Source organism: Sus scrofa, chromosome 10 (assembly GCF_054392235.1).
Source record: "Sus scrofa isolate SSC_HxYL_T2T_F1_AM1 chromosome 10, Sscrofa_HxYL_maternal_Yorkshire_Landrace_v2.0, whole genome shotgun sequence".
NCBI lineage: Eukaryota > Metazoa > Chordata > Mammalia > Artiodactyla > Suidae > Sus > Sus scrofa.
In genome coordinates, this window is record NC_139392.1 from 34215941 (window position 1) to 34234289 (window position 18349).

Sequence of the window (18349 nt, forward strand, 5' to 3'; positions counted from 1 at the left end):
TGAACATTTGAACAATGTGAATTTTTCCAAGAGCACAAGGTATCTTTCCATTTATGTGTGTCATAGTTTTCAGGGGCTTCATCACTGTCTGAAAGTGTTTCAGTCTTTCATGTCCTTGGTTAAATGTATTCTTTTGTTCCTTTTTTCCCTTTTTTGGCTGCCCTGTGGCATGTGGAGCTCCTGGGCCAGGGATCAGATCTGAGCACAGTTGCAACCCATGCCACAGCTGTGGCAACACTGGATATATATATAATGATTTTTATTTATTTTTAGTATAGCTAGTTTGCAGTGTTCTGTCAATATTCTGCTGCACAGCATGGTGACCCAGTTACACATACACATTCTTTTTCCTCACGTTATCATGCTACATCATAAGTGACTGGATATAGTTCCCAGTGCTACACAGCAGGATTTCATTGCTTATCCATTCCAAAGGCAAGAGTCTGCATCTATTAACCCCAACACCCCATCCATCCCACTCCCTCCCCCTCCCCCCTGGCAACCACAAGTCTATTCTGCAAGTCCATGAATTTCTTTTCTGTGGAAAGATTCATTGGTGCCATATATCCTATTCCAGATACAAGTGATATCTTATGGTACTTGTTCTCTTTCTGACTTACTTCACTTAGTAGGAGAGTCTTTAGATCCAACTGTGTTGCTGCAAATGGCATTATTTTGTTCTTTTTCTGGCTGTGTAGAATTCCATTGTACATATTTACCACCTCTTCCTAATCCAATCATCTATTGCTGGACAGTTAGAATTTTTCCGTGTCTTGGCTATTGTGAATAGTGCTGCAATGAACATGTGGGTGCATGGGTCTTTGTCAAGAAAAGTTTTGTCCAGATATATGCCCAAGAGTGGGATTGCTGGGTCATATGGTAGTTCTATGTGGTTTTCTAAGGTACCTCCATACTGTTCTCCATAGTGGTTGCACCAACTTACATTCCCACCCACAGTGCAGGAGGGTTCCCTTTTCTCCACACCCCCTCCAGCATTTGTTATTTGTGGACTTATGAATGATAGCCATTCTGGCTGGTGCGAGGTGGTATCTCATGGTAGTTTTGATTTACATTTCTCTAATAACCAGGGATGTTGAGCATTTTCCCATGTGCCTGTTGGCCAACTGTATATCTTCCTTGGAGAAATGTCTATTCAGGTCATTTGTGCATTTTTCAATTGGGCTATTGGCTTTTTTGCTGTTGATTTGTATAAGTTGTTTGTATATTTTAGAGATTAAGCCCTTGTCAGTTGCATCATTTGAAACTATTTTCTCCCTTTCTGTAAGTTGTCTTTTTGGATTCCTTTGCTGTGTAAAACTTGTCTGTTTGATTAGGTCCCATTGGATTAGTTTGGCTTTTATTTCTGTTGCTTTGGGAGACTGACCTGAGAAAACATTTGTAAGGCTGATGTCAGAGAATGTTTTGCCTATGTTCTCTTCCAGACGTTTGATGGTGTCTTGTCATACATTTAAATCTTGAAGCCATCTTGAGTTTATTTTTGTGCATGGTGTGAGGGTGTGTTTTAGTTTCATTGATGTGTGTGCACCTGTCTGGGTTTCCCAGCAATACGTGCTGAAAAGATATCTTTTTCCCATTTTATATTCTTGCCTCCCTTGTCAAAGATTAATTGACCATAGGTGTCTGGGTTTATTTCTGGGTTCTCTCTTCTGTTGCATTGGTGTGTCTGTCTGTTTTGGAACCAGCACCACCTTTTCTTGTTTCCTGTGGCTTTGTAATATTGCCTGAAGTCTGGGGAGTTAAGCCTCCTGCTTGGTTTTTGGTCCTCAGGATTGCTTTAGCAATTTTGGGTCTTTTGTGGTTCCATATAAATCTTTGGATTGTCTGTTGTAGTTCTGTGAAAAATGTCATGTGTCATTTGATAGGGATTGCGTTGAATCTGTAGATTGCTTTGGGTAGTAAGTACATTTTTACAGTATTAATTCTTCCAACCCAGGAGCATGGACTCTCTTCCCATTTCTTTGAATCCTCTTTAATTTCCTTGATTAATGTTTTCTAGGTCTCAGCATATGTGTCTTTCACCTCCTTGGTCCGTGGTATTCCCATGCATTTGATTTTTGGGGTATTGTATTGTATTTTTGAAAGGTATTGTATTTTTGTGTTCCTTTTCTAATATTTCATTGGTAGTATCCGAAAATGAAACTGATTTCTGAATGTTCATCTTGTATCCTGCTACTTTGCTGAATTTGTTGATCAGTTCAAGCAGTTTCTGGGTTGAGTCCTTAGGGTTTTCTATATCCAGTATCATGTCTTTGTAGGCATACGGTGACAGCTTTACCTCTTCTCTTCCTAGTTGGATGCCTTTTATTTCTTTTGTTTGTCTGGTTGCTGTGGCTAGGAACTTCCCATACTTTGGTGAGTAACAGTGGCGAGAGTGGGCATCCTCATCTTGTTCCAGATTTGAGTGGGAAGGCTTTCATCTTTTCTCCATCGAGTATTACATTTGCTGTGAGTTTGTCATAAATGGCTTTCTTTATGTTACGATATGTTCCCTCTAGACACACTTTGGCAAGAATTTTTAGGGTGAGTGGATGTTGGACTTTGTCAAATGATTTTTCTGCATCTATTGAGATGATCATGTGGTTTTTGACTTTTCTTTTGTTAATGTGGTGTTTGATGTTGATTGATTTGCACATGTCGAACCATCCTTGTGAACCTGGAGTGAATCCATCCTGGTCGTGGTGTATGATCTTTTTGATATGTTGGATTCAGGTGGCCAAAATTTTGTTGAGAATTTTCAAGTCTATATTCATCAAAGATATTGGCCTATAGTTTTCTTTGTTGGTGGTATCTCTGTCTGGTTTTGGAATTAGGGTTATGGTGGCATCATAGAATGTCTTTGGGAGTGTTCCTTCTTCTGCAACCTTTTGAAAAAGTTTAAGGAGGGTGGGTGTAAGTTCCTCTTTGTATGTTTGGTAGAATTCTCCTGTGAAGCCATCTGGTCCTGGGAATTTTATTTGTAGGGAGTGTTTTTATGACACACTCAATTTCATTTCTAGTGATCAGGGTGCTCAGTTGATCTATTTCTTCTTGATCCAGTTTTGGAAGGCTGTATAAGTCTCTAGAAAGGTGTCTGTTTCTTCTAGTTTGTCAAACTTGTTGACATATAATTGTTGAGAGTATTCTCTCATGGTTTTTTTTTTTTTTTTTTTTTTGGTATTTTTGTAGTTTCCGTTGTGACGTCTCCGTTTTCATTTCTGACTTTATTTGGGTTTTTTCCTCTCCTCTTCTTGGTGAGTCTGGCAAGAGGTTTGTCAATTTTGTTGACTGTTTCAAAGAACCAGGTGTTAGTTTTATTGATTTTTTCTATTGTTTTTTGAATGTCTGTTTTATGGATTTTCTCTCTGATCATTATGATTTCCTTCCTCTGCTGACTTCAGGTTTTGCTTGTTGTTCTTTTTCTAATTCATTTAGGTGGTGGGTTAAGTTGTCAACATGAGATTTTTCTTCTTTTTTGAGGAAGGCCTGTATTTCTCTGAACTTCCCTCTGAGCACTGCTTTTGTGGCATCCCATAGATTTTGAGTAGCTATGTCTTCATTATCTTTTGTCTTGATGTATTTTTTTAATTTCCTCCTTCTTTTTATTTCTTCCTTTCTTTCTTTCATCCCTCCTTCCTTCCTTTCTCTTTCTTTCTTTCTTTCTTTCTTTCTTTCTTTCTTTCTTTCTTTCTTTCTTTCTTTCTTTCTTTCTTTCTTCCTTTCTTTCTTTCTTCTTTCTTTCTTTTTCTTTCTTTCTTTTTCTTTCTTTCTTTCTTTTTTGGTTTTTAGAGCCATATGTTGTGGCATATGCCAGCCTACACCACAGCCACAGCAATGCCAGATCCAAGCCACATCTGTGACCTACATCACAGCTCTCAGGAACACCTGATCCTTAACCTAATGAGTGAGGCCAGGGATTGAACCCAAGACCTCATTTTTCCTAGTAGGATTCATTTGCACTGCACCACAATGGAAACTCCTTAATTTCCTTCTTGATGTCCTCATTGACCCATAGGTTTTTTTAGTAGCATGTTGTTTCATCTCCATGTAGTAAGTTTTCTTCTCATTTCATTTCCTGTGGGTGACTTCTAGTTTCATGCCATTGTGGTCAGAGAAGATACTTGAAGTAATTCCTATACACTTAAATTTGTCGAGGTTAGCTTTGAGCCCCAGTATGTGATCGATCCTTGAGAATGTTCCATGTGCACTTGAGAAGAATGCATATTTTTCTGATTTTTTTGGATGTAATGTCCTGATAATGTTAAGTCCAATGTTTCTAAAGTGTGTCCTTTAGGATCTCTGTTGCCTTATTGATTTTCTCTCTAGAGGATTGTCATTGATGTGAGTGGGGTGTTAAAGTCTCCTGCTATGATAGTATTCCCATAAATTTCTCCTTTTATGTCTCTTAGTATTTGTTATAGGTATCGAGGTGCTCCTATATTAGGGGCATATATATAGAGGATTGTAATATCTTCTTCTTGAATGGATCCTTTTACCATTAAATGCTGTCCTTCTTTGTCTTTCTTTATGGCCTTCATTCTAAAGTTGATTTTGTCTGATATGAGTATTGCAACTCCTGCTCTCCTGTCTTGTCCATTGACATGAGATATCTTTTCCTGTCTCCTCACTTTCAAACTATATGTGCCCTTTTCCCTGTGGTGACTCTCTTGTAGACAGCAGATGGATGCTTTTTGCTTTTGTTAATCCAATCTACCACTCTGTGTCTTTTGATCAGAGAATTCAGTCCATTGACATTTAAGGTGATTCTTATTATTCCTATTCTTATTTAGACTTTTAGGGCCGCATCTGCAGCATATGGAGGTTCCCAGGCTAGGGGTCTAATTGGAGCTGTAGCTGCTGGCCTACACCACAGCTACAGCAAAGTGGGATCCAAGCAGTGTTTGTGACCTATACCACAGCTCACAGCAACGCTGGATCCTTAACCAACTGAGCAAGGCCATGGATAGAACCGGCAACCTCATGATTCCTAGTCAGATTCATTTCCACTGTACCATGACAGGAAATCCAAGGTGATTATTGATAGATAGGTATTTATTGCCATTTTCTACCTGGTTTTCCTGTCGCTTCTATGTTTCTCTTTTCTTCCCTTCCTTTTTTGGCTGCATGATTTCCATTTATTTTATGCTTGAGTACTTTTCTTTTCAGGTTTTGTGAATGTAATGTTCAGTTTTGATTTGGATTGCCCTGTTGTTTAAGTATGTTCTTAACCCCTTCCTATATCTGCTTGCTTTAGCCTGATGGTCACATAGCCTCGAACACCTCATTAAAATAAAAACAGAATCTATATTTTCTTAATTTCCTTCCCTACATTGTATGATTTTGAAGTCCTTTTTTTAACATCTTCATGTTTAGATCTATATGCTGACTTACTTAAGGGATTGCTTTCCAATTATGGTTCCTTCCATCCTATTTCTTCTTCCTTTTTTTTTTTTTTTTTTTTTTGTTTATTTAGAGATGCCCTTTCCGTATTTCTTTTTTTTTTTTTTTTTTTTTTGTCTTTTTGCCTTTTCTAGGGCTGCTCCCGTGGCATATGGAGATTCCCAGGCTAGGGGTCCAATCAGAGCTGTAGCTGCCAGCCTACGCCAGAGCCACAGCAACACGGGATCCGAGCTGCATCTGCAACCTACACCACAGCTCACGGCAATGCCGGATCCTTAACCCACTGAGCAAGGCCAGGGATCGAACCTGCAACCTCATGGTTCCTAGTCAGATTTGTTAACCACTGCACCAAAACGGGAACTCCTCCGTATTTCTATTTGAATGGGTTTAGTATTGCTGTAGTCTTTCAGCTTTTGTTTGCTGGAGAAATTCTGTATTTTCCCTTCTATTTTAAATGATATTCTTGCTGGATAGAGTATTCTAGGTTGCAGATTTTTTTCCTTTCAGCCCTTGAAATCTATCTTGCCACTCTGTTCTGGCCTGTAGGGTTTCTACAGAGAAAAATAGCTGATAGCCTTATGGCTTTGCTTATCATTAATGCTTTGCTTTTCTCTTGCTGCCTTTAGAATCCTCTCTTGATCTTTAACTTTTGCCATTTTTCTTATGTTTTGGCGTGGGCCTGTTTGAGTTCACCTTGTTTGGGGCCCTCTGTACTTCCTGTATCTTCATATCAGTTTCCTTTAGATTTGGAAAGTTTTCAGACATCATTTCTTCAAACACATTTTCAATCCCCCCTTTTTTTCTTCTCCTTCTAGAATTCCTATTATTTGTAGATTGGCCTGCTTTATATTATCCCACAGATATCTTATATTGCTTTCATGTTTTTTCATTTGGTTTCCTGTCTGCTGTCCTGATTGGGTGATTTCCATTATTCTGTCTTCCAAGTCACTAATTTCTCTGCATCATTCATTCTGCTTTTTAGTGCCTTTAGCTCAGTTTGCATCTCTGCACATGAATTTTCTAGTTTTTCATGGCTCCTTCTTATATTTTCTAGTTCCTTTCTAAAGGAATCTGCATATCCTCTCTTAATTCCTTGATCAGCATTAATTCCTTCAGTATTTTCACTATCTCCCTTTTGAACTCAATGTCTGTCAGACTTCAGAGGTCTGTTTCATTGTTGACTTCTTTAGGTGAATTCCTCTTTTCCTTTAACTGGGATTGGTTTCTGAGCGTCTTCATCTTGCTTATGTTTTTCTTTGTCTGTGAGTTTAGGGAAGCCAAACTGTAGTCTTGCAAGGCTACTTCTATGTATTTTTTTTTGGGGGGGGGGAGGGTGGCTATTTTTGGTGTGTGAGTTTGAATAGTTTCTGTCTCTTTCTTTGGTGTGAGCAGACTGTTATTTCCAGGACACTCAGTGTGTTTTCAGGGAGAAGGAGGAAGTGGGTAGGGCCAGCAGTCAGTGCCTGGTCATTGGGTTCAAAGCAGCAGCAAGGACCTGCAGGAATGTGGTACAGGCTACTCATAGTTGCAGGGTCCGTGTAAGTGGTAATGAGCTCTAGGCAGATCTACGAGGAGTCCAGAGCATTTGGCAGTAGCAGCAGCAGTGTTCAATTGCAATGCCCTCCTCTGAGGTGATTGGAACCACAGGTGAGGTGGTGCTTGTTCAGGGACCCCTAGTGGGAGCGGGCCATGACTGCCTCTGGAGTCAGAGATAACTGTGGTGGTTTGCCCCCACCACATGCAGACCATACAAGAAGCACCCTGTTCTGCCTATCCCCCACAGGAGGTGCTGCGCCAGCTGCTCCTAATTGTAGGGTCTTGGGAAGGGACAGATGACCATCTCTGGGTGCTGCCCAGAGCATTTGGCAATGGCAGCTGCAGGGCAGGTGTGTTCCCAGGGGAGTGAGAGCAAAAGTGTATGGTGCTTGGGTGCAGTGCCCTCTTCTTTTTGCCAACCCCTGAGGTGACTGCAGGTGGAGCCCACTCACATATCCCCAGTGGTGGCAGGCCATGCTTCTCTCTGGCCTCTGAGGCAACCGCTGAGGCCTGTCCCTGCTGCCTGTAGATGGTGCAAGAGGCACCACACAGCACTCAGGCCCTTGATGCTCTTAGGCCACACAAGAGGTGCCTGACCACTGGCAGCCTGCATAAGAAGTGCCCAGTCTCCCTTCGAGGAGCAAGAGGCTTCTCACCGCCTGCTGGGAACCTGCACAGAGCCACCTGGTCCTCTGAGCTTGGGGCATGGGCAGCTCTGGTGCCTGGAGCTTCCTTTGGGTCCACCCATCCCCCTCCCTTCCCCAGCAATAGTGCCTGGCCTCTCGTGTAGGTTGGCCCTTCTCCTGGATTCCCTCTGCCCTGGCATTCCTCTCCTCAGCCTGTGCTGCACAGCTCCTTAGCCCCTCAGGCTGTCCCCACATGCCAGCCTCAGTCCTCTCCCCAGGACTCCCCTCTGGAGCCGGAGTCTCAGCACCCAGCCCCTGTCTGTGCATCTCCGGCTGGGGTGTCCCGGCCAGTGGAGATTTCTCCATCTCAGCTTATTTCACTGTCAGTTAGCTGCCTTCCCAGGAGGTGGGATCCTTTTCTCCTTCAGAGCTCCCTCTCAGGAATGCTAGTCCCATCCTGATTCCTTTACCCTCTCTTTTTTTCTTTGGTTCTTCCCAGTTCTCTCAAGAGTTGCCCTTTTTGGAGGTTAAGGTTCCTCTGCCAGCATCCAGTGGATGTTCTGTGCGAGTCATTGTACGTGCAGATATGTTTTTCTGATGTGTTTTTGGGAGAGGGTGAGCGTGTCCTCTTATGCCTCTGCTGCCTTGCTCCAACACTGGATCCTTAACCCTCTGTGATGGAACGTGCCTCCCAGGGGTCCCAAGGCGCCACCGATCCCTTTGCACCCCAGTGTGAACTCCTTGTTCTTTTGGATGCAGTGGTGAATAGGGTTGTTTTCATTCTTTTCCTGATGGTTCAGTATGAATGTTTAGAAATGCAGTGCCAGGAGTTCCCATCGTGTTTCAGCAGAAATGAATCTGACTAGCACCCATGAGGACAAAGGTTTGATCCCTGGCTTCACTCAGTGGGTTAAGGATCCCATGTTGCCATGAGCTGTGGTGTCAGTCACAGACTCGGCTCGGATCCTGCATTGCTGTGGCTCTGGTGTAGGCTGGCAGCTACAGCTCCAATTAGACCCCTAACCTGGGAACCTCCACATGCCAAGGATACTGCCCTAAAAAGTCAAAAAAAAAAAAGGCAAGGCTCACAGATTTCAGCGAGTGGGGTGGTGTCGAGTGGGGAGAGAGCCCTGGGAGACCTTGAGATAGGCTTATCCCCAACTGCAGTGCTTATCAGTGTACTGAGAGGGAGAGGGTTAAGGAAGTCATGCTGGCAAATGCCCCAAGGCCAGTGGGGTCAGGGGGTCTGTACTAGGAAACAGTAGGAAAAGAGGAGCATTGGTGTCAGAGCACATGGCCACCAGATGGTGCCAAACACCAGCAGAGTCCCTCTGTAGCTCCCTGGCTGTGCCTTCAGGCTCAGAGATGGGGTTGGAGACAGGTGGGTTGAAGCTCATGGAGGTGCCCAGGGCCCTACACCTGGGTACATGGAGCCTCTGATCCTCTGGCCCACTTTGCCTCAACTCAGAGAGGGGACATAGTTCCCCTTTCACACCTGTGGTTCCATTCCTGTCTGGCTGGGCAGCCCAGTGGCTAGAGAGTTGGACAGGCTATCTGGGGGCTCTGAGTGCTCTTTGATGACTTGGAGGCAGCATTCTTGGTCCAGATGTACCGGCTTGAATCCTGCCTGTGCAGCTTTCTAGAATCAGGCTGGCATGGAATTTGGCTTCTGGTCATGAGCACAGTGTGTCTATGTGGTGGTATTTTGGGGGCAGGCTGCGCTCATCCCTGTGCCCTTTCTCTCCAGAGAGCTCCACACTCGCCTTCTTCCTTCTCCGTCTGAGCCTCTACCCCCTCTGTGGTACCCTCGTTAGAAGGAAGCTACCTGAATCCAGGTCATGTGGATACAAGCTGGGTGGTCCTTGATTTGTCTGGGTCCCAGGTCTGAAGGGTGCTGATGACTCAAAGCCTGCTCACTTGACTTAAAAAGAGGGGTTTCTGATTTCAGGGCGTAGGGTGGAGTCGGATTGGGTGAGAGGCCCAGCCAACTTTGCAACTGGTATTCATTTTGGGGCACTGAGAGGAGCAGGTAACTCATGCTGGCAGGTGCCCAAGGCCAGTGCAGACCAAGGTTCTGCTGTGGGAGGCGGAGGGAACTCTGCACGTCCAGTCTCTGTTGACCTAGGAGCCTGGGGGTCTATCACTGTACTTCGCACCTTATTGGAGTTTCCTTTCCCTTTGGCCAACAGCTCTTCTTTTAGCTCTCAGCCATGCTTCCTATCTTGCCCTGACTGCATTAGAGCAGTCCATGCTAGAAGTATCCTGCTGATAGCTGTCTGGTTCCCAGAACATGAAAGGCAGGTGTCTTGGTTCCCGTCTTGGGGCTCTTCAGGCAGCGTGGTTGGGAGCACATCTTTTTGGATGGACTGCATCCCCTTCAGATGCTGGGTGAGTGTCTGTGGAAATCTGGGGGAGATCCTGACCCAATCGTCCCAGCAGGGACCCCAGGAGCTGCGGGCCCCATGATCGTTCTGCCAACTTCAGAATGGCTTCCCCAGGAGAGATGCTTCACCAGGACGAAAAACACCTTGAGATAGCTCAGAGTTGTGACAGCTTTGGTCACTAGGGGTGACTTGAGCCCGGTGCTAAGGCCACTATGTCAACTGCCTCTCTTCCCTCTCTTTCTCTCTGAATTGTTTTGGTGTCTTTCTCTCACTCTTCTTTCCACTTTCTCCCCATTTTATGCTCAGCCCTCTCTATCTGTCTCTCTGTCTTCCTTTTGGTCTATACCTCTTCCGTTTTTGATGCTGGTGGACGGGTGGAAAAAGCCTCCTCTTTTTGTGGTCGCCCAGTAGAAGCACTGGAGCATGGGGGTAAGTGGGGTTGGGGCCGGGATGTGCGTTACAGCCTGGGGAAGTGTGCAACGTCTTTTCCCAGGGGTGAACCCAGTTTGGCCATCCCACGTCCTATCTGAATGACCAGGACTCAGCTTCCCACTAGGAGCATCTTCAGACACAGAATGCCAGGAGGCCCAGGAGAGCCCGAGGGGTTTGAGAAGCCAAGGCAAAGACAGCTGGTCTTTCCCTCTCTTTCTCTGTTGTTTCAGGTGCAACCCTGATCATGCAGAACCCAGAGTCCTGCAAGGCAGGGAGAGCAGAGCACAACTACGTGTGGACAATGGAAAGGTGTGACAACGCATTCTGGGGAGGGGAAAAGTGTTAACCTTGGGATTCACTCTCAGATTTTGGAATAGAGAAAATACTCTTGCCACCCAATTCTGCAGCACCGCATCTTCCTTCTGTGGACAAAGAAATGTTTCTCTTGGCCTTTGCCGAAAAATCTGCACGTTCATGCCTTCTCTCATGTTTCCTATCTCTGCCTTCCATACTTGGGTATGCCATTCTTTATCCTCCCAAGGGATCCATTAACACAAAACACACTTGCTTTGCAATCAAAGTGTACTTTATTAAAATTACTTTTACAGTTTTTATCTGTGTCTCATTCGGTGTCACTCTACATGATTTAAAAATACCAACTCCAGGCATGGGATGTAAAGAAACATGTTAGAGACATGAAGAGAGAAATGATGAGTTATGGATGTTCCAGCAGCCAGGGTCTGGGCATGCAAGGCTCGGCCAACCATGTCATCCTGAAAGAGGGAGCATGATAGAGTTCCCATGGTCAAAGGTACAACATGACAAGAGGCCACAGAATCCTTGGAAAGAAACTGGCTTGAGGGCAGTTGGTCAGGACTAAATCCACAGTCCCCTTCTTCAGTCAGGACTGATGTGGGTGACAGGACAGGGGGTGATCCTGGTGGTGGACACTAGGGTGACTGCCTGACTCCAGTGCATTAAGTTCTACCTCTGCTTAAGGGGGCTTTCCTATACCTGTGTTTATTTTATCGAAAACTAGTTTAAAAAAAAGCAAATGGATTATTTAATACAAAATCTTACATTCTACCAAAATCTTATATACCAAGGAGTAAACATGTATCAGAACTAAATACTAAATCTAGACAATAAAGAACTAAGCTTATACTAAAGTTGGCTCGTAATAGATGAAGAGTGAGGTCAATCTTGTTTCCTGGTCAAGATGGAAACTTTTGGACTCTTCCAGTCCCAGGCTGAGGCTTCAAGGTGTCCCAGCGGAGTCTGCAACACAAACACAGGGATGCCATCACCGAGGAGGTGCAGAGTCAAATGGAAGGAGGGCTCCCCAGGGTGGATGTGTGGGTCCATCAGGCTCCTCAGGGCCTGGACCTCCCCAGGGCTCAGATTCCCGTGGCACTGCTGTCTATGCTGTGCTTAGCTGAGGAGGTTTTCTGTTAGCAAAGAGGGAATACCATTGTCCTCCAGGAGCGAGTTCCCTGTGCATTGGGCTAGGCAGCCTTCAAGGAACTGATCCCTGCACAGTGAAACAGAAGCAGCGGAAAGGGGAGGCTCCAGGAGACAAGGATGTAGTCCCTCCCAGTGGGGCCCTGGGAGGAGCAGGATATCTGATAACCCAAGGGAAGGGATAACCAGCCCCTGCAGCCCACACTTTATACCACTAACCATGAGACCTGCGTGGCAGAAATGGACAGAGGCCTGAAGACCTCCCTTTACCCTGAGAATGTTTCTACCTCCCGGCCATTCTCGCTTGTGCTTTTCAAGGGGAGGGGGTGAAGAACTGGAGAAATCAGTCTTCCTGTTTTCAGACTATACTACAAAGCTACAGTCATTCAACTCTATGATCCTGGAACAAAAGCAGCAACACTGATCAGTCAGAAAGCCCAGAAGTAAACCCAAGCACCAAGGGTCAACTGCTCTATGGCAAAGGAGGCAAGAACATACACTGGAGGAAAGACAGTGTCTTCCATCAGTGGTGCTGGGAAAACCGGACAGGTACCTGTCAAAAGTGCAGTGAGAACATTCACTAACACCATACACAGAAATAAACTCCAAATGGCTGGGCGACCTCCATGTAAGGCCAGATACTAGAAAACCCCTAGAGAACCACAGGCATAATGCTCTTGGACATAAATCACATCAAGATCTTGTTTGATATGCCTCCTAGAATAATGACAATAAAAACACAACTAAATCAGGAGGAACTAATTAAGCTCAAAAGCGTTTGCACAGCAAAGGAGACCTTTTTTTAAAAAAGAAAAACTCCACAGAATGGGAGAGAATATTTGTACATGATGCACCCACCAATGGCTTTACCTTCAAAATAGAGAAACAACACATACAACTCAACCACCACCACAAAAACCAAACAACTCAATGCAAAAAGAGCCGCAAGACCTAAAGAGACATTTCTCCAGACGAGGCTTAGGGATGGCCAATAGGCACATGAAGAGATGCTCAACCTTGCTTGGTACGAGAGGACTGCACATCAAAACTGCAGCGAGGGACCACCCCACACCTGTTAGAATGGCCGTCATTAAGAAGTTGATAGATAACAAATGCTGGAGGGGGTGTGGAGAAAGGGGAACCCTCCTACACTGTTGGTGGCAGTGGAAATCAGTGTGACCACTCTGGAAAAGAGTATGGAGGTTCCTCAGAAACCTCAATACAGTACTACCCTGTATGATCCAGCAATCCCACACCTGGGCATCTATCCAGACAAAACTTTCATTCAAAAAGACACATGCTCCTGTGGAGTTCCCATCGTGGCTCAGTGGTTAACGAATCCGACTAGGAAACATGAGGTTGCGGGTTCAATCCCTGGCCTTGCTCAGTGGGTTAAGGATCCGGCGTTGCCATGAGCTGTGGTGTAGGTTGCAGACACAGCTCGGATCCCGCATTGCTGTGGCTGTGGTGTAGGCCAGCAGCTCCAGATCCGATTTGACCCCTAGCCTGGGAACCTCCATATTCCACGGGAGCGGCCCAAGAAATGGTAAAAACACAAAAAAAAGGAAAACAAAAAAAAACCCAAACCCCCCTCAAAAAACACATGCCCCTGTATGTTCATGGCACAATTCACAAGAGCCAAGGCATGGAAGCAATCTAAATGTCCACCAACAGATGGATGGATGAAGACGATGGGGTACACATATACAATGTCGTACCACTCAGCTGTGTACAAGAAAGAAACAATGCCATTGGCAGCAACAGCGATGCCACTAAAGTTATCGTGGTACGTGGCACAAGTCAGAAAGACAATGACAAATACCACATGACATCACTTCCATGCAGAAGCCAAGATAGGGCACAAAGGAACATATCTCCAGAACAGAAACAGACTCACAGATCTAGAGGACAGACGTGTGGGGAGCCAAGAGGGAAGGGAGAGGAAGTGGGATGGACTGGGAATTTGGGGCTGGTCGATACAAATGCTTACATTTAGGATGGATAAGCAATGAGGTCCTACGCTGTAGCACAGGGAACTGTATTCAGTCTCTTTGGAGAGAACACAATGGAACATAAGAAGAGAAAAATAATGTATAAATAGGTGTGACTGGGTCCCTTTGCTGTACAGCAGAAATAGGTACAAAATGGCAATCAACTATACCTCACTTCTTCAAAAAATACTTCATGTATATATAGGAGTCATACTCAGCCATAAGAAAGAATGAAGCCATGCAATTTTCAGCAACATGGACAGACCTGGAGATTATCATACCACGTGAAGTAAGTTAGACAAAGATGAAAGTTCTAACACTTCTATGCTGAATCTGAAACATGACTACAATCCAGCTGTTTTACAAAACTGAAACAACGCACAGACATGGGAAGCAAACTTCCATTAGCAAAGGGGAAAGGGAAGGGAAGGGAAGGGATCAATTGGGAGTGTGAGATTAATAGAGAAGCAACAAGGATTCACTGTGTAGCACATGGAACTCTATGCAATATCTTCTCATAACTTGTGAAGAAAAAGAATTTGAAGTTGTACACCTGAAACTAACACAATACAGTAAATAATCTATAGCGAAAGAAATTCAATAAATATTTTTCAGTATTAAGAGTTTCAAAAAATCATGAAGATGTGGTAGTAGAAATATAAATTTATCTTTTTATTCTATTGCTGCATGAAAAGTATATAGAAGAAAGGTATTCTCTTTTTCTTTTTTCAGCCACACCTGCAGCATATGGACGTTTATGGGTTTGGGGTCAGGGACAAGCTGCCTCTGCAGGCCTAAAACAGATGCCACAAGGTGGGATTTGAATCGCCTTTGCAATGTATGCCACAGCTTGCAGCAATGCCAGATTCTTCAACTGACTGAGTGAGGCCAGGGATTGAACCTGCATCTTCATGGACACCATGTCCTGTTTTTAACCCACTGAGCCACAGCAGGAACTCTGAGAGGACAATGCTTTTGAAAGTGTACTAAAACAAGTTACATTCATGTTATTAGATGACACAGTGAAAAGTCACTGAAAGGAATACAACAAATTTGAATCCTAGCCTTTCACTTTTCCCAAGAGAACACAGAATTGAATTGCCTCAGGGGTTGCTGCATTTGAACTTGTCATCTATGTCAAAGAATTTACAGAAGTTCCAACCTCAGTTTGAGAATGGGTGGCATGGAATGGCCCAGACCATCCCTGGGCCTTACAGAGACTGAGGGAAGACCCAGACCCTGGAAATTCCCACTCAGGTCGGGATCCTGCCATGTCTTCTGTGTGATGCCACGAGCACTAAGCATCCACAAGGATGCAGGGCTGGGCCAGGTGAGCCACCCTTCGTACATGAGCACTGAGGGATAGATGCCTTCATCTTGATTGTTTTCTGGAGCCCCGACATGAGGGAGGCCTTAGAGAGGCTGACACAAACTCAGAGGGAAAGGACCCTGTGTCACGTCTCTCAGGCTGAGATTGGTTCAGTACAGACCCGACGTGAATGCTCACCATCTGCCTCCATTTGGCCTGAGCCTCGGGGACCTGTGAGGGAGGAGACCAGGGCCAGGCTAGGAAGGGACACAGGGTCAACATGACTGGGATTTGGGGATCAGGGGATAGCTGTCTGATGGGAGGAGGGGGATCCAAAAGGAGCTGTGACCACCTGGTCCTGTTGCCAGAGGCTCTGTCCTGGGACATGGTGAATCCCAGGAGACGAGGTCACAGAGCCAGGAGAGAAAGTGTCTGAAGCAAGGCCAGCAGCTCTTTCACACAGTCCCCCAAATTCCTGCTGGCCAGGGGTGGTCTCTTTGGGCAGCTGGACATGGACCTCTCCCAGAGGGGAGGAGAGTCATGACAGCAGCCTGGGGTCAGCTGTGCAGGTGGACAGGACTCAAGGGTACTAGATCCTATGCAGCAACCCCAGATGACTTCTCCTTTATTTTATTTGATAGTATTTTTGTCTTTTCTTTATTCTAGGGCAACTCTGGCAGGATATGGAAGTTCCCAGGCTAGGGACGAAATGGGAGCTGCAGCTGCCAGTCTAAACCACAGCCACAGAAATACAGGAGGCAAGCTGTATCTGCGACAAACACTATAGTTCACAAGAATGCTGGATATTAAACACACCGAGTGAGGCAAGGGGTTGAACCCGCAATCTCATGGTTCCTAGTTGGATTCGTTAACTACGGGAACTCCAAGTATGCCTACTTTAACTCATCCAACTCTGGGAACATCCCTTCCCACAGGACACACCGTGAGGACACAACAGGACAGGGAGGCCAGAAATCCCAAACATGCAGAGCCAGAGAGCTGCCTTCTCACCCACCACCTGACACTCACTCGACCAACTTGGTCTCCAGGGTCAAGGGCCTGGGAGAGGTTTGGGTGCCACCACTTCAGGTCCCTCAAGGCCAATAAAGGAAACCAAGTCAACAGCTCTTGTGCACTGGGCCCTCACGGTGCAAATCACAAAGCAAACTTGCACGATGGGCAGAGACCAAAGCAGGAAGGAGCAGCTTTGGCAGAGAAAATCGATTCTCCCTCTCAAAGGAAGGAGAGAGGAATACAAACACAGCACAACAAAGACCAGGGACCCATGTCTTCTTCGTGGTATCGATTTCACAGGGGAAAACACCACAGCAGAGTGCCACTCATTAGGCCACCCACCCACCCACCCGCCAAGTCCTATCCCCCACTTCCTCCCTCTTCCAGCAGCAGGTGGAACCCAGGTCCTCCCAGGAACCGTCTCCCACTAGATCCCAGCTGCGTGCTCTTCCCTACCTGCAGCCTCCTCATCCTGGCGGCTGCTCATGCTCTCCACCACTGAGTCTGTAGAAACACACCATCGGGGAAATCAAGGAGTTAGAAAGAGTGGCCCTCCCGTTTCTCCGGCTTCCCTGAGGTGACTACGGGTACAGAGCATCACCCTGGTTTTTCCTCCAGGCTCCCACACCTTCCCTCTGCTCCATGGACTGAGACCCTTCCACACAAGCTGAGCACAGATGCCAACATTCAGGCATCTCATATCTGCTCCCTCTCCTTATTAAAGTAGGTGGTGAACATCTGTACACCAATTTCTCTCTGTTTTTAAGTTTCAGACTCACCTGCCCCACACTCCAAGCAGCAGGCATCACCCAAGTTTCCCGGGAACCCTCGCCCAGTGGCTCCTACCTGAGAGATGTTCTTACCTGTATCATTTTCATCGTGGTTGCTGTCACTCAGACTCTCCATGTTACACACTGCAGAGACACAGACATAAGGAATCAAGGTGTTAGAGCCTGTCCCCCACACATATCCCCTACTTAGGGTTGTTTTGGGCCACACAGCGCCACCATGGCTTGTCCTCTGTGTGCTCAGAACTTCCCTCTGCTCTACGGCCTCAGAAGCTTCCATAAAACATTGGCCACAGTGGCAAACCTTCAGAGATCGTGGGCTGCTGAGGGATGGAGCCTTACACATCTCCCTTCTACGAGTCCATCTGGAGGCCTCAGCTCCAGGGTGACACACCTGAAATTCCAGCTGCATGGACACACTTGTGTGGTGGCCCCTGGGAGTGAACCATAGGCTGCTTTATTCTGTTCACTGCAAGAGGCAGACCTAACTACTGACTGAACTCAATTAAGCAGAAATGGCTCCTTCTGGCCAGTGGCTGGCACACTGTGGACAGCAGCTCTACAGAAACACTGAGGAGAAAGGGACCACTGCCCGTGAGGTTCACCTCCAAAACATATATAAAGAAAACTCATACACCTCCACAACAACAACAACAAAGAAACCACCAAGGAGTTCCCGTCGGGGCACAGCAGAAACGAATCCGACTAGGAGACACGAGCTTGCGGGGTTGATGCCTGGCCTCACTGAGTGGTTTAAGGATCCAGCGTTGCTGCGAGCTCTGGTGTCGGCCGCAAATACGAGTGGAGAAAAGGCCACCCACCCCCAGCATTGCCGGTGTGAACGTACACTGGTACAACCACTATGGAAGACACCATGGAGGGTCCTGCGAAAACTGAACACAGCAGGGCATGCGACCTAGCAAGCCGAGCACCCTGGGAAATATCAGGACAAATGTATCCAGGAAAAAGACATATGCCCCTCTATGTTTATGGCAGCACTGTTCACAACAGCCAAGACAGGGAAGCCATCTCATGTCCACAGACAGATGAATGGCTCATGACGATGTGGTCCACATAGATGATGGAATTCACGACTCAGCCAGAAAATCGAAGAAGAAACCAATGCCACTCAAAACAATAGGGATGGATCGAGAGATTCTCGTGCAAAGTGAAGTACGTGACAAAGAGAAAGACGGATACCACCTGATCTCACTTAGAGGTGGAATCTAAAGCACGGCACAAAGGAACCTGTCCACAAAACCCACGGACGCAGAGAACAGACTTGTGGTTGTGAAGGGCTTGGACTGGGAGTTTGGGGGCAGTTGATGCCAACTACGGCATTGAGAATGGAGAGACAACAAGGTCCTCCTGTTGCAGCACACGGAGAATGAGATCCAACCTCCTGAAATCG

At 46.0% G+C, this 18349-nt stretch overlaps 1 protein-coding gene across 1 annotated transcript in view; it reads right to left on the reverse strand.

The window, feature by feature from the left end:
- The window catches only part of LOC146398945 (uncharacterized), a 367324-nt gene extending 350671 nt beyond the window's left edge, over positions 1-16653 (reverse strand). Inside the window, exon 1 of the mRNA XM_084980889.1 lies at positions 16607-16653. Coding sequence (XP_084837015.1) covers positions 16607-16637 — 31 coding nt within the window. The 5' untranslated portion in view covers positions 16638-16653. The remainder of the gene's footprint in view (positions 1-16606) is intronic.
- Positions 16654-18349: the final 1696 nt, after the last annotated feature.